We start from the raw sequence: 14,988 nt of genomic DNA on the forward strand, positions 1-14,988 counted from the left end.
ATCCTAGCTTATTTTATGTTTTTATTATTCTCTTCAGTACTTGTGTATCTTAATTGCTTTTAACCTTCATTTTGCAATTTACATGCAATTTTATCACTCTCCTGCCAATTTTATTCTTCCAGTGCTTTGTAGTTGATTACTAAATTCTTTCTTCCTACTTTTCTTTTTCTTAGTTCCTTGCTATTCTAATTTTTAAAATTATATTTTCTATGTAATTTTCTAGTTCTATTTATATTATATTACCCTTGCAGGCTATCATATTTATTCTTTTAACTTACTTTAAAAATCCACCTCTACTGATACTTCACACCTAGATTCTAGAACAGTCTTGCCTTCTGTTATAATGAGCACCACACATTTCTCAGCGAAGTAACACTTGATCTAAAATGCTGCTCTCATGTATGAACACTGGGTCACTATCTAGGCTGGTTAACCAAATATGACACAATAAAGGTGTAGGGTAGCCTAGATCCAGGAAAGAGCTGTCTAAATATTTTCCAAATTTAATTTTAATAAAGAAATGAACTAGTCGTAAGCCTTCCATATGCCACCCTGAGAGGATACACAACAGAACAGTCATAATTGAGTTCTTAAGAGTTCTTTTCCATATCATTCGGTCTCCAAAATGCTTATCACCAGGCAACATAAATTCTTTCACTATAAGGTTCTTGTCAATTCCCTTCGCTTGGCCTAAGGACTAGAGGTCAAGGGTCTATCTGGATAAAGGGAAAGAAGAAAGGGGAGAAACGGCAAAAGGCAAAAGAGGAAAAATGTAATAGTGAAGTAATCACACTATAATTTAACTTTCTGATATCTATTAGAAAGTTTCTATTTTTATATATCTCAAAAACTTTTCTCATTGAAATGTGAATATAAGTTGAATACAAGCCTTTAAAAGCAGGCTCACCGTATCAGAACATGAGACAAGTGTAGAATAAACCATCTCATTTGATTTAAATTGGCCTTTCTAGCAATGCTTGGCTATAAGATAGAATGAGGGACTGAGGGTAGGACGTGGAAGGGAGGGAGCCCCTGGCTGCTGGGAAAAGAACAGACTATTCTGTGGACAACTATGTGCCCTGTCCTTCCATTTCCTTCTTATTTTGTTTTGTAAACTATAGGAATGAGGTAGACACAAGAAAACAAAGGGTAGGAAATTTATATTCAAGTGTATTACATTTGTTAAAACTTAAGAGACTCAGCACTTTGGGAGGCTGAGGCGGGCGGATCACGAGGTCAGGAGATCGAGAACATCCTGGCTAACACGCTGAAACTCTGTCTCTACTAAAAAATACAAAAAATTAGCTGGGCATGGTGGCGGGCGCCTGTAGTCCCACCTACTTGGGAGGCTGAGGCAGAAGAATGGCATGAACCCGGGAGGCGGAGCTTGCAGTGAGCCAAGATCGCGCCACTGCACTCCAACCTGGGTGACAGAGCGAGACTCCATCTCAAAAAACAAAATAAACAAAAAAAAAACCTTCAAGAGAATGGATACTTATGATTTGCACATTTAATTGTGTACAATTTTGTTCCAGAAGAGAAAAATCCTGCAAATAAATATTGAACTCTAGTTAATGATATATGTACCAGGATATTTACTTAGGAGAAAATGTACTGTTGTCTGCAATTTACTTTGAAATGAATGAAAAAAAATCAAGATGGATTGATGGATGCACAGAAGGATAAAAGGGTGACAATATGACGAAGCCAGTAGAGTTAAATATTAATGACAGAATCTAGGTGGTGAGAATACTGATTTCACTGTAAAATTCTTTCCAGTTTTCCATATGTTTGAAAATTTTTTAAATAAAATGTTGAAAACATTTTAAAAGGTATCCTTTATGCAAATAAAGCTATGTAATTCCTTCTCTTCAGTAAGCCCTAGAGAGCATGTAGACTTTACACACTAGAGCAGAGCTTCTCAAACTTAATGTGCTTAACAATTGCCAGGGGATCTCGTTAAATTGTAGCATCTGATTTAATAGGTCTGGGCGGGGCCTGAGATTCTGCATGGCTCACAAGCTCGCAGGTAATGTTGTTGATCTGCAGACTACACTTGGAATAGACTAGCAGGGCAGGGAGGAAGAAACGGCAAGGCAGAGGCTGCCAGCAAAGGCTTAGGCCACCTGGGAGACTTGAAACAAAGACTCTATCTTATGTAAGCCCTACAGGGTTTAGACTTAAAGAAAGAGTTCAAGATGAGTTCAAAGACATGTCCTGCTTGGGCTTGAAGAATTATTAGGTTGGAAGAATTAGTGGCTGACACAGTGAAAAATTATTTCAAAAAAACCATAACAAATGTAGGTATTTCTATATTTATATTTTAAATCTTCCTCCATATTATTTCATAGTTTGAAGCATATTATTATGATAACCAGAGTTCACTTCTTATATATAGTTAATTTTTAATAAAGAGCTCTATTTATTTTTGGAAAGGCTGATTTAAGCAGAAAGCATGCTTTTCTATGTTTTGTGTTAAGAAGTCTACTCTGTTTTCACAGCATGGTGACACCTCTAACACCGTCACCTGACTTTGGTGGCTTCATTTTAACCTTCATTTTGCAATTTACATGTGATTTTATCACTCTCCTGCCAATTTTATTCTGCTAATGCTTTGTAGTTGATTAGTAAATTATTTCTTCCTACTTTTCATAGTTCCTAGCTATTCTAAATTTTTTAATTATATTTTCTAGTTTTATATTACTCTTGCACACCATCACATTTATTCTTTTAACTTACTTTACCAAGTTACAGTTACCAAATCACCGGCAGAGCATCTAGAACTTCACTAGCCAACATGGTAGCCACTGGCCAAAAGTGGCTACTGAAAAATTTAAATTACCTTAAATTAAATAAAATTAAACATTTATTTTCTTTTTCAAACTAGCCATATTTCTTTTTTTTTTAGTTTCAAAATGTTTATTTTGAAAAACGTGCTTGTTTATATGTATGCATCTTCATATCTAGCAGCTAATCAGTATTAATTCTTTATTGTCATATCTTGTATGTTAACGGTACTTAGTTGATACCAATTCTCTTTTGGACCTCATGCCCAATACTTTTTTTTTTTTAATTTCCAACTTTTATTTAAAGTTCTGGGGTACACGTGCAGGAAGTGCAGGTTTGCTACATAGGCAAATGTGTGCCATGGTGGTTTGTTCCACCCATCACCTAGGTATTAAGCCCAGCATTTATTAGGTATTCTTCCTGATGCTCTCCCTCCCCTCGTCCCCTCAACAGGCCCCAGTGTGTGTTGTTCCCCCATGTGCCCATGTGTTTTCTTTGTTTAGTTCCTACCTATAAGTGAGAACATGTGGTGTTTGGTTTTCTGTTGCTGTGTTAGTTTGCTGAGGATAACGAGCTAGCCATATTTCAAGTGCTCAATAGCTATGTTTTGCTAAAGGCTAACTTATTGGACAATGCTAAAATAGAACATTTCCATCAATGCAAAAAGTTATATTGGGACAGCATGGTTCTAGAAGCAAAGAACAGCTTTTGCTAGTCACTCACAAAATCTATGTAAGAATAACAAATGTCAATCACGCTTATAAGCAATTCATATATTTATAGTTGATAGGAGTATGATTATATGTGTGTAAATACACCTTACAATGGCCATTCACCAAATTTTTGAAAATAATATTGACTATACTGGCTGGTATATTTCTTCTCTTTCAGAGAATCAGATAACTGAACCAGATAACTGCCAGTTCTTTTTGCTTTCTATGACTTTATGAAGTATAAGAACCATGTCCTATTGATGTGTGTATTCCTGGTACTGGAAATTAGAAGGATCTCAATAAACATTTGTGGAATAAGGCATTTTTATTTACTTATTTACTAATACTATGAAATTGAAACATATTTAGAGACGTGAAAAAGAATTTCCTCAAACTCAAATGTAGCCAGAGACTGGGATTTTTAAAAATTACCAATTTTAAAACAAAGGGATTTTCTAAGAAAAAAGTCTAATATTTTATCCGAAAACAAGCTTGTCTAAGAACATGGAACTCTTCCTAAAAGGCAAGAAGGGGTGAGGCTAGACTCAGCAAGAAGAAGACTGTCTTCAGAAATCAATGCTAATGTTTCCCACAATTAATTTGCCTTATTTAATTGCCTTAATATTTGCTGACATCTAGAGGGACCATGCCACTTTCAGGAGCAACCATAAAAAAAAAAACCTATCCCTTTGAGGTTGTGATTTTTCTCCACAGAGCAGAAGGAGGGACCAACTTGAGTCTGGAACAACTAACCAGATCCTAGCCTGAGGACAGCATGGCTACGGGGCCAAATGTGGGCCGGGCTGGGCAGGATGCTATAAAACACCAATTGCAATGAAAGGAACATAGCATACGCTGTCATCTCACAGTTGAGAATCTTCCCCAAAACACAATCTTGCATTTTCTTGGGAATGGAAAAACAATAATAATAATAATAATAATTGTTTATAAATGGAACTGACATTGGAAGATGCCCTAAACAAAATCCAGCTCAACTGTCCTCTTTGGAATTCAGAAAACTGAGTCCTATCAAGAGAAACTGACTTGTTCATAGTCACACAGGCAAAAGTGGAATGTACATGTACACACACACACACACACAAACACACACAGCCTAAATGTGATACTGTTTAGTGTGATCATATCACTAGGTTTAAGATCATAACTCATTGCAACTAGTTCTACAAAGAGAGAAGCAATTTCTACAAAAGAACGCTTGTTATTATATTATTAAGTCCATGGTATATCTATTTGGTTGGGGTTGGTACTTTTCTCAAACTGTTGCTGGTTGGTCCTAAATTCCCCCCTTCTGTCATATAATTTAATTTCAAATTCCCTCCTAGGCTATAGAGTTGGTCAGTTCCCTTGGTCTAGTCTTCTAGGAACAGGAAATTCAATCCCAGACAAAGTGCTGAATGAGACTAAAAGGGAAAATGTACCCTGACTGACATCAGAGTTTCTCCAATTTGACCTGGATGTACCATGATGTAGCTTCATTCCTCAAGGTAAAAAATGCTTATGTTTATTGAATGAATGAGTGAATGAATGAATAAGCAAATGAATAAATGAATGCATGAATAAGCCATTGAATGATCTGACCTCATTTGTACTTTTAAGGGCTTTCACTTGGGAGCTGGGGAAAAACATTGGATTGCATATGAAATCACATTACTGGGATATTTTTTGCTTCTTCAATCATCGTGGGCTGAAATAAAATGTTTTTCTGGTCTCAGGTTTGTTATGGTGCTAGGTTTAAAGGCCCTATAAGAAGGAAAGGCACTTACTTACTCTGTTTCCCAATAGTTTTGTCATGAAGGAAAGTGAGGCTGTTAGCGTCCATCTATCTACTCTATCTCTGCTGCCTTCAAACACTATACAGTCTGGTCTGCCACATTCAGACCCCTCGATTTTCCTTGGTACCTTTACCCCTCAGTTTTGGGGCTGTTCACTAGGTTCCTGGTCATAGCACCAGAAGGTACCCAAAGACAACCAACTGGGGGGCACATCTGGGTATGTTTTCATCCCTTTGAAATTCAAATTCAGCTTGGTAAAATAGAAGAATTAAAACTGTGTATAATTAACATGAGTTTTCAAAGATGTGCATACGAATTTTAATTATTACCCTCAGTTCCCAGCCTTACAATTCCACATGTGGCAACATCTTACCAATATATACTTTAAGTGGAAGGAGGTCTCTCAGAAATAGTTAAGAAAAAATTAAAATTATGGCATGTGGCCAAGTATTACTAAGTATCCCCATGGTATCCAAATGTCTGAAATATGTTCATTTAAATAGGAGGCTATTTTTGTCCTAATGATTTATATTCTATTTATTTACTTGGTAAATGTTCCTTTTTCCCCCTTACCTAACATGGGAGAAAAGAAAAAACAAAAACACCTATGTTACAGTTTACAATGATAAAAGCTTCATCTCTATTTTTCTATTACTATAATGATTACAAAGCAAGATTAATGAGTTTTTTTTGTGTCATAAATTGATGTTAACGGCATGTTACCTTTGTAGAGATAATGCTGACACTTATTTCCATTTTCACCAAACCTTTTGAATAAGAAAAATCCACAGGGGTATCTATTTACATCAAAGACTGGCTGGAGTAAATTCATTCCCATAACCCACATTTTAAAACAATTAAATATAGTGGCCAGGTGCAGTGGCTCACACCTATAATCCCAGTACTTTGTGAGGCTGAGGCAGGAGGATCACTTGAGGTCAGGAGTTTGAGACCAGCCTGGCCAACATGGTGAAACCCCATCTCTACTGAAAACACAAAAATTAGCTGGGCATGGTGGTGCAAACCTGTAATCCCGGCTACTCAGGAGGCTGAGGCACAAGAATCGCTTGAACCCAGGAGGCAGAGGTTGCAGTGAGCTGAGATCACACCACTGCACTCCAGCCTGGGTGACAGAGCGAGACTCTGCCTCAAAAAAAAAGAAAACAAACAAACAAACAAAAAGGTTTACCCTAAAGAATAATGCTTTCTGCTATCACAAATATCCAAGGAATTCAAAGGGAAAAGTTTGTGTAACGAGAGCACTTCTTCCTTCCCATTTGGGTTTCAAGATATAATTTGAACACTAGGGTTGGCTAGAAAGAATAGAAGTTACTAACTCTAATGAAAGAGTTTTCTGGAGGGATGATCTACAATTTAGTCTGGTGTCCCTTGAGCTAACAATGAATCAAAGATCATAAATGTAGAATTCTAGAGCTGTTGAGCTGAAAGAGAGCTTTCAGTTTGCTTATTCAATAAACTTTACAGATGAAGCAACAACACAGAGGTGAAGTGACTCCTTAAAAGAAAAGTCACAAGAAGGACCTAAGTTTCCCAATTTCAAGTTGCTTCCACCTTCCTCCAGGTTGTCCTTGGAGGTTCCAATACCACATCTAGTAGGGAGGGCAATTACAACAATGAGAATCCAGTTACAACAATGTTAGGTTGCTACATGCACAGCTATCCCACAAACAATGCTATGTTGCTACATGCATGGCTATCCTACAAACAGGTATATATACTTTTTTTAAACAGGGATTCTTTTAGTATAGAAACACAGGGACTCTTTAAGGATAGGAGGAGTGAAAGAAATTTTACAAAATTCATAATAAGAATGATCCTACTGCTGAGGATAATTATCTCTGCAATATCATCACCATATAAATTCACACACTTACTGCTGATTTGAATCTTATTCTCAGAGAATATGCATCAGCCGGAAAGTTTGAAAAACTTTTTCCAAAAAGAAAGACTTAAGGATATTTTTGGATCTTAAAGACAGTATAATTGTGGATAAGCATTTAAAGTAGTAATTCTCATCAGATACTTTATAGCTGGTACACTAGATGTGGCTATTGGTCATTAAAATGAATTTTTAATTTAGTAGCATCTTTTCTTCTCCTCCCTGATTTATTCATTCAATGAACATGTTTTGAGCAACTAGAACATGCATTTTTAGGACCATACACATGGGCAGAAGTGAAAGACACAGAGGTAATTTCTGCGCATATATGTACAGTGCAAAGAAAATGTGTGTCTGTGATAAAGTAGAGAGAAGAGGGGGAGAAGGACTAAGAAGAAGAAAGACATGAAGGAGGAGCTGGGCTTGAGACTAAGTGTGATTTGGATAGTGGGGTGGGATGGAGAGGTGATGTGGGAATGAAAGGACATTTGTGTAGATGGCATACATGAGTAAATGTAAGAGGAAAAATGGGTAATGAGGTAAAGATGAGCTGGCCATACTGAATGGCATCCAGAGTTTATTTTGATGACAGGAGGATGAGGTAGAAGGACAGGAAGGCTGGGCCCAAATGTAAGAGACCCTGAATGTCATACTCAGGGTTTGAGCTTGCTTGGGTAGGCAATAGATTTCTGAGCAACGAATGACAAAATTCAGAGGGTGTGTGGGAGAGAGGAGGAATTAAAGACAGCAACAGTGATTAGGAAGTTATGGCAATAGTCTAGTTAATGAACTATTTCTAGAACTAGGATGGTGGCAGTGAGAATGGATAGGAAAGAATGTGATAGCTAAGTGATCTTTAAGTATGTCTGATTGACAGAGAAGAGGAATAATCTCCCTCCATTACTTAGAGCCACTCTAAGCTTAGTAAGTATTGCCCATTGTCATATGAGAACACAAAGTACTTAAGGAGGTATAATTTAACTCTCACCGTGGCTAAGGAAGGGGGTCTTTAGGCCTTGCATAACACTATATCCATCTCAAAAGCACACCTTTCCATCAGAAGAGAAAAAAAAGTGACAAATGTGTCCTAACCTATCCTCACTAGGAACTACCTACTGAGAAAACTGCTCACATCAGAGGAGAAAAAAGGTCAAATCAGAAAGTTATCACTTACAAAATTTCATACTGCATTCATGTGGAATAATTTATGCTTTGCCAATCCCTTTCCGACTTATTTTCTCATTTGCCCTAAGCCAGTCCTTGAAGTAAGTATAAAGGGTGGGAATTACTGTCCCCATTTTCTAGAAGAGAGATTCAATATTTGCCCATGGGCACATGAGTTACTAGGACTAGCAGCTCCCAACTCCCTTTATAATACTCCTACCACCGCACCTTGCAATTCTATTGCTGTGTGGTCAGTTAAAGGCAAGTGGTCTGAACTTTACAGGGCTTAAAATAGATGCTGCTTGGATAAGACATGGGTGCTGTGAAAGCCCAGCCAGGGGAGCAGATAAACGCTGCCCAGAAAATGTCCTCCACCGAATCAAACACAATCCAGAGCCCAGCTGGGAATTCCACTGCAGCTTTGGGGTTAGGAACTGTTTATTTTTATTTCTTGGCTCAAAGCTTTCATTCCTGTCCTTGTCTCTTCTTGTCTCCCCTCCTCTCTCTCTCCTGCTGGCAGTCATTGTCCTGCTCTATACACACATGTCTTAGCATCGAATACCACCATCTAAAAATACATCTCACTATAACAAGCTTAGCCTCCTGCAGGTGGCACAATTTAAAACTGATATCAAAAGAACATATCACGATCAGCCTTTGATTCATTTACCCTGCATATTAAAGACCCAGAAATAAAATAACCACAGTTCATGGAAAAAAAAATTAATGCAAAGTGAGAGACTCTTTCAAGTGGCATTTTCAGGCCCAGTTTTTGTGGTGGGCTTATGTCATCAGACATAATTGTCTGCACATGTTTGGTTACACTATTTCAGAAATTATTCCCAGCCCACCAGATGATGTCAGAGGGGTCAGTGTTGACCCCCCCCTACCCCCCAGAGTCTGACTGCTGCTCTCTCTCTTCTATGCTGCCCAATTAGGAAAGAAAGACGCCAAATAACAGCAGTGTCAGCCCCATTTCCTGCCCAGTCATGTGGACTTCCTTCAGTTCCTTTTGAGTATGGCCAGGTTCTTGTCCCTACACTCTTGTGCTTTCCTCATGTTCTTCTCTCCTGCTTACGCACAGAGCAAAGCTTTCTCTGGAAAAACTTATCTTATATCCCAAAAAGATTCAGGAAATACATAAATGCATGTGTGTATAAACCTGCACTCAGACAAAATCCAAACAACTTCATTCATTCGGAATTCTTTTGGAGAATACACTTTCCCACCATGGCTTCTTGTATTTTTCCAAGCAGTCTTCCCAGTAAGTCAGCCATCAATGCAGTACTAATAGTTAATGTAGTTAGAACAAGCACAAGATGGGAAGAATCTCTCTGTCCTAAAAATCCTTCCAAGAAAGTAAAATGATTGTCTAGAATATGTTTAACAGGGTTAACTTTGACTTCTCTCCTTCCATTCCAGAGAAGACTTGATAAATATTGTGTAAACTCAAGAGGAGATTCTGCCTCAAAAAGGTAGAAAATAAAGACTCCCTAATGTAAGTGGCCTTAAAAGTCACCAAGACAATCAAAATCTGCTGCCTGACTTCCTTCTGCAACATCCTTACCAAGCAGCTAGCCAAGCCATGTTTGAATTTTCCAATGATGGGCAACACTTAAGGGCAGCCAACCCCTTCTTTGGAGGACTCTTACTGTGAGAAAGGTCCATCAGATGTTGAAGTGAAACCTGTTTCTCTGAATCCACTACTCAGTAGTCCTATCCTATCCTAACCCCTTTAGATCATTCATGATGAATCTAATAGTGTTAGCATGCCTTACGCTACTATGTAACCCCCAAATTTTCTCTTTTATGAGGTAAGAATTCCTAATGTGTTCAATCATTCCTCATCTGATCTGAGAAATAACCGATATTCTCTTAATCCTCCCAAACCAGACAGAATCATGTATGACTTGACCAATGCAGTTGAAGAGGCCATCACCTCCTTCACCGCAGACATTATATCTCCATTAGTATAGATTACATTAATAAATCATGCCTAACTCTTCTTCCTTCGATCCCTCATTTACTTTAATCATAGCAACAGAAACAAACAATAAAAAATGATCACTACCCACCACCCAAACCTTTCTTCAATAGTTAAGCGCCAATAGTTCTACTCAAGCCTCCTGTGACCTCTAAAAGCCCAGGAATCATCCCTGATCTAAAAAACAGCCTCCTTTTCCAGGCTGCCCTCTTGTCCCAGCTTGCTGTCACCGCTGCTGAGAAAGCAGACGATTGATCTGAGAAATCAAGTTGGATTGCTGTCCCAAATCTACACTCGGTTCTCCTTGTGTCTGTCTGATCGATTTCACTCTGTGCGACATAGCTTGTCGCTATGAATTTTCATGCTAGTCAGGAGCCGCCAGCGCACCCAAGAACAAGTAGAAGATGGTCTGCACCCCTCCCCATCCCGTCTACATACCCAGCTTCTGGGTTAATTTTCTTTTTAATCGTCCATAGACAGATTGAAAAAAAGTATTTTTTTGTTTCAGACCACAGACGTGGATGCAATGGATTTTGGCTACTGGTTTCATCTCCCAGGTTCCCAGGCCCCAGCTTGTGGTCACATTTCCTACCACTGTTGTACTAGGTGTCACCTGTTTAGCAGCTCCTCTAGCTGAACGCATGTGGCCGCAGGTGCCATGCAAACACTGATTGCGTCTGACAGCCCTAGACGCCAGCTGCCTGCATGAAGCCTGCCCAATCGCCACTTTTTTTGTGGGTAGAATGCTGCCGATGGCATGACCGATACAGAAACAAGAAACTAGGTGACCGTAAAGCTAAGATAAGCCCTACTAAGTGGCATTCTGGGCCCTATGGCTTTGAAATAATTGGCAGTGAAAGAATAAAAACAAAGCAGGGGGTGGGGGGGCTTGTTTTCTTACACTGATGCCCTGCGGACTGTACATCTGACTGGCTGCGAGTCCATCACTGTATCCTCCTGTCTGGCTGATAACATGGCGAAGGGTATCCACCTAAACAGATGAACAATAACAGAAAATTAGTCAGAGAGGTGTAGGAAAAGGGAGGCAGATCATCATCAGGCAGGCCACCATTTGGGCATGCCATATTAATGCAATCATTTTGGAGACAGTTGTCCTGGGAGAGTCCATTAGGAGGAGGCTAGCTTCCTCCGTATGCCAATCCATAAAGAATTCTGAGTTCAGTAAGCAAGACAGTAAAATGGTAAAAGAAAACTGGGATCTCCACATTGAAACTAGTTCAACAAGTCTGCATGAGATGGTAAGGATTAGGATGATAGAGGGAGCTGGAGGGGAAAGCATGAAGGAATTTTCTTTTCTCCCCATTTTTCTTCCCTACAGGTCATCCTATACAGCTGTTCCTTTGCTGGGTATCCTATAAAAACAAAGGTTCTGTTTAGAGGGGTTTGGGCAGCCATCTCACAGAGAGAGCAGTACTTGATTGAGACCTTGTATTTTTTAAGGACTTAAGTGATGGCCAGTTGTTTAGTCACTTGACCAAAGCCTGACCATATCACTTCAAACTGGTTTCCAGGCAATGTTTCTCAAGAAAGGGGTGAATCGCTGACCAGTTGGTCTGTTCCGGGCTTGTAATGCTTCTTGTTCCACATGCAGGGTGGGAAACTAGACTGACATGGCTCAGAACTTCCCTAATAATTCTGACCCACAGCATACTACTTTACCCTCTCACAACATGTTTCATGCTGAGGTAGTAGGATGGCTTCTTCAAGTATCATGAAGGAAATCTGCTTACTATGGAACACTAAAATTTGATATCACATGGCTTGATTTTGCTTCCCAATGTGGACTTCTACTCATCACCAGAAACTCAAGTCCCTTGACCTCAAGGATGACTAAGAAATGAATTTAGTCAACCTGGCTGGGTGTTTTTAAAGCTTAAAATGAAAACGTCAGATAGTAATATATTTGCTTGCTTGTTAATTGCCTCTTTATATGGTAAATATTGAGCAGGAGAAACCAACACATGAGAGGGAGACCTGGAAATTGAGGTAACATCCTGAACACCTCCTCCTTTTCCCTTTGGTGAATAAAGAATATGCTGGTTCCACCTGCCTGATGTGTCTCGGTCACCTTGCCCTGTGCTTACTGTTCTTCTCCTGCCTTCCCGGTACAACTGAAAAGCCAGAGCCAAATGCATTCACAAAGTGTGGACGAGATTCCCCATGACAATGGTTGTCTTGATTTTGGTTCGGTCGTTGGTAAGGTTTTGGTTCTGATCTGTTTTTTTCTCTCTCTCTGGACAGAAGCAGGAAGTCCAATACAACTGAGGGCTCTTGGACTCTAAGGCATTCACCTGGCGACATATTGGCTGGGTCCCTACCTGTGATTGCACGTTGGCTCCAACCTGGGCCCCTTGGTAAGAATCCCCATTGAGTGACTGCACGCTCATGAACAAATCTCCAGAGTTTGACATGTTAAAAGAACTGGAAGAACCTGGAAAGGAAAGAGTGAGGCACCTGAATCACAGAAAGGAAAAGGCTCAAACCCCGCAACTAACAGCCAAGAGGAAGAATGACATGCAAAGCAACCCCCCCAAATAAAAACTAAAATAAAAATAACATCAACAGAGTCTGGTTAGTAGCATGAAGAACAGAGCAAGCAATAAAGGGTGCATATTGTTTATGTTATGTGAAGCCATACCTTACTGCAAGTTGTCAACAGAACTGCTTCCCCTTAGCAACTTCAAGCCGAGAAAGGGAACATTTATTCTTCCCAACTTAGTCTATTTGGATTGTAGTCTCTAGACCTAGGATCTCTCTTCTATGCCTCTAAAATTCTAGGGTTGGCCAGGGGACCACAAGATGGAGGCTATGGGCTGGTCAATGGTACTTCTGCCACCATGATAGAGCACATAAACTATTCAACTGGATTCTAAATATGTCATTGCTAAACCATCCCCTCCCCTGTGAGGAGCAGCACCTGGGAGGGAGTGCATGAAGGCAATGTCACATACTAGGAGTGGCTCTATGATATGGGTCTATTGACATTCTTAATTTCTAAAATGAAGGTGAAATTTCTCGCAGGGTGGCAACAGCCCAAGGATACTTGAGGACTGTAAGAATATGTGGGAGTGATCTACCCTTCTCTGCCACCTGTGACTACAGAGAAAACAAAATAATGGGCCAGGAATTCTCAAGCATGCATAAAATATGAAACATTGCTGCTAACAATAATAATAGTAATAATAATAATAAGTGGGCCTCAAGAAGGGCCATTAGCCATCTGCTTTTCACCTCCCAGGGATGGAAGCATCATCCAGCGAGTTAGCCTAAGGTCCATCCTGGCACCACCCAGGTTCCACTGGTTCCACTGCGGTGAACCTAGCCCACATTCAACCTAAGCATAAGGGCTTGCAAAAGCTTAATATTATTCTGAAGTCATCGTGCAGCTCAGCGCATTAGGAAAGAAAGCTCAACGTGCAAGGTTTGGTTAAAACATGACATTAGCCTGGAAAAGGAAAGACCTTAGGGACCCAGGTCAGTTGCACTCTATTATTTCCAACCCTATATTGCTCAAATTGTGCTCTTGCCCTCATATTCTGAGACAGCCATCATCAGTGTGGAATCACCCAACAATGATTCATGCCTCAGCTCTGACACTTTTCTTTTCTCCTAAGGTAGGGATTTGAGCTCTGAGAGCTTTCCTGCCCCACATGAAGAGGTGCAGCTAAGCAGAAGAGAGGACATTTTTTTCCCCATAGAAGGACCACTTAACAAATGATGAACTCTAAACTCTGACACAATGCACTGTTTATTTATGGTATCTATCTAGGCTATTCATGGTGTTTTCATACTTTAAAGGCAAGAGCCATTTAGAGAAAGCAGATGATTTATAAACCTGGGGACAACTCCACATTAAAAAAAAAAAAAAAAAAACTCAAATTTTCTTTGTCCTGTGGGATGTTCATTTGCATGCAAAAAAAACCTATTTTACTAAATAAAACAATCCTCCACCTAACTCCCTTCTCATTCCTTCTTTCCCAGGAAAAAATAAATGCTTTCTTTGGGGGTTAGAGGAGGACTCAAGCATCAACCAAAGGACTATGCCATCTCCATAGCTCTGCGACTTGTCCTGTCTCATCTGGCCCACATTTCTCTGTTTAGCTTATCTGAAAGGAATTAGAAAGGTAGGGCCTTAGCAAAACAAGTGTAAGATCTGGCCAGGTGTGGCTTATACCCAGTCAGTGGGACAAAGCCTTTGGTCTGTAACTTCCTTCCATTAATATGGGACCTATCTTTGAAACTGTCTTCCTGAACATATGAATGAAACAATGTGTGGCACAGATCACATTCTCACGTGTAGATATATAATATCTCTATATACTAGTTCTATCCCTCTCAAATATTTTTTGTAATCACAGATATAACCTAAATAATAAAAGTCATTTTGTAATGTATTACAATACATGCTTGCATTTAGATGTCATCAGAACCAAGAAGAATCAGCTCCAAGAACCCAAATTATAATTTGTTATATGTCATCAGACTCCCCCACCCAACTCCCCAGAGTGTTCAGTTTCAGGCTCACGTATTTTACTTCTCTCCCATCGTCTCTAGATGATGTCTCATCATCCAGAGAGTCAACCTTAAGGTCCATCCTGGCACCACCCAGATTCCACTGGTTCCACT

The 14,988-nt window shown here is 39.5% G+C and overlaps 1 protein-coding gene across 12 annotated transcripts in view; it reads right to left on the reverse strand.

Moving 5' to 3' along the window:
• Positions 1 to 14,988, reverse strand: part of PBX1 (PBX homeobox 1) — a 326,500-nt gene that overhangs the window by 53,097 nt on the left and 258,415 nt on the right. For 8 of the 12 annotated variants that reach the window (XM_009436875.5, XM_003308583.6, XM_009436864.5 and 5 more), the window contains 2 exons: positions 12,681 to 12,793; positions 11,243 to 11,332 (listed from right to left, as the gene is read on the reverse strand). In XM_009436875.5, the coding sequence (XP_009435150.1) occupies positions 11,243 to 11,332; positions 12,681 to 12,793 (203 nt within the window). The remainder of the gene's footprint in view (positions 1 to 11,242; positions 11,333 to 12,680; positions 12,794 to 14,988) is intronic. The other 4 variants (XM_009436895.5, XM_024349811.3, XM_009436891.5 and 1 more) reach the window with 1 other exon arrangement.

Source organism: Pan troglodytes, chromosome 1 (assembly GCF_028858775.2).
Source record: "Pan troglodytes isolate AG18354 chromosome 1, NHGRI_mPanTro3-v2.0_pri, whole genome shotgun sequence".
Lineage (NCBI taxonomy): Eukaryota > Metazoa > Chordata > Mammalia > Primates > Hominidae > Pan > Pan troglodytes.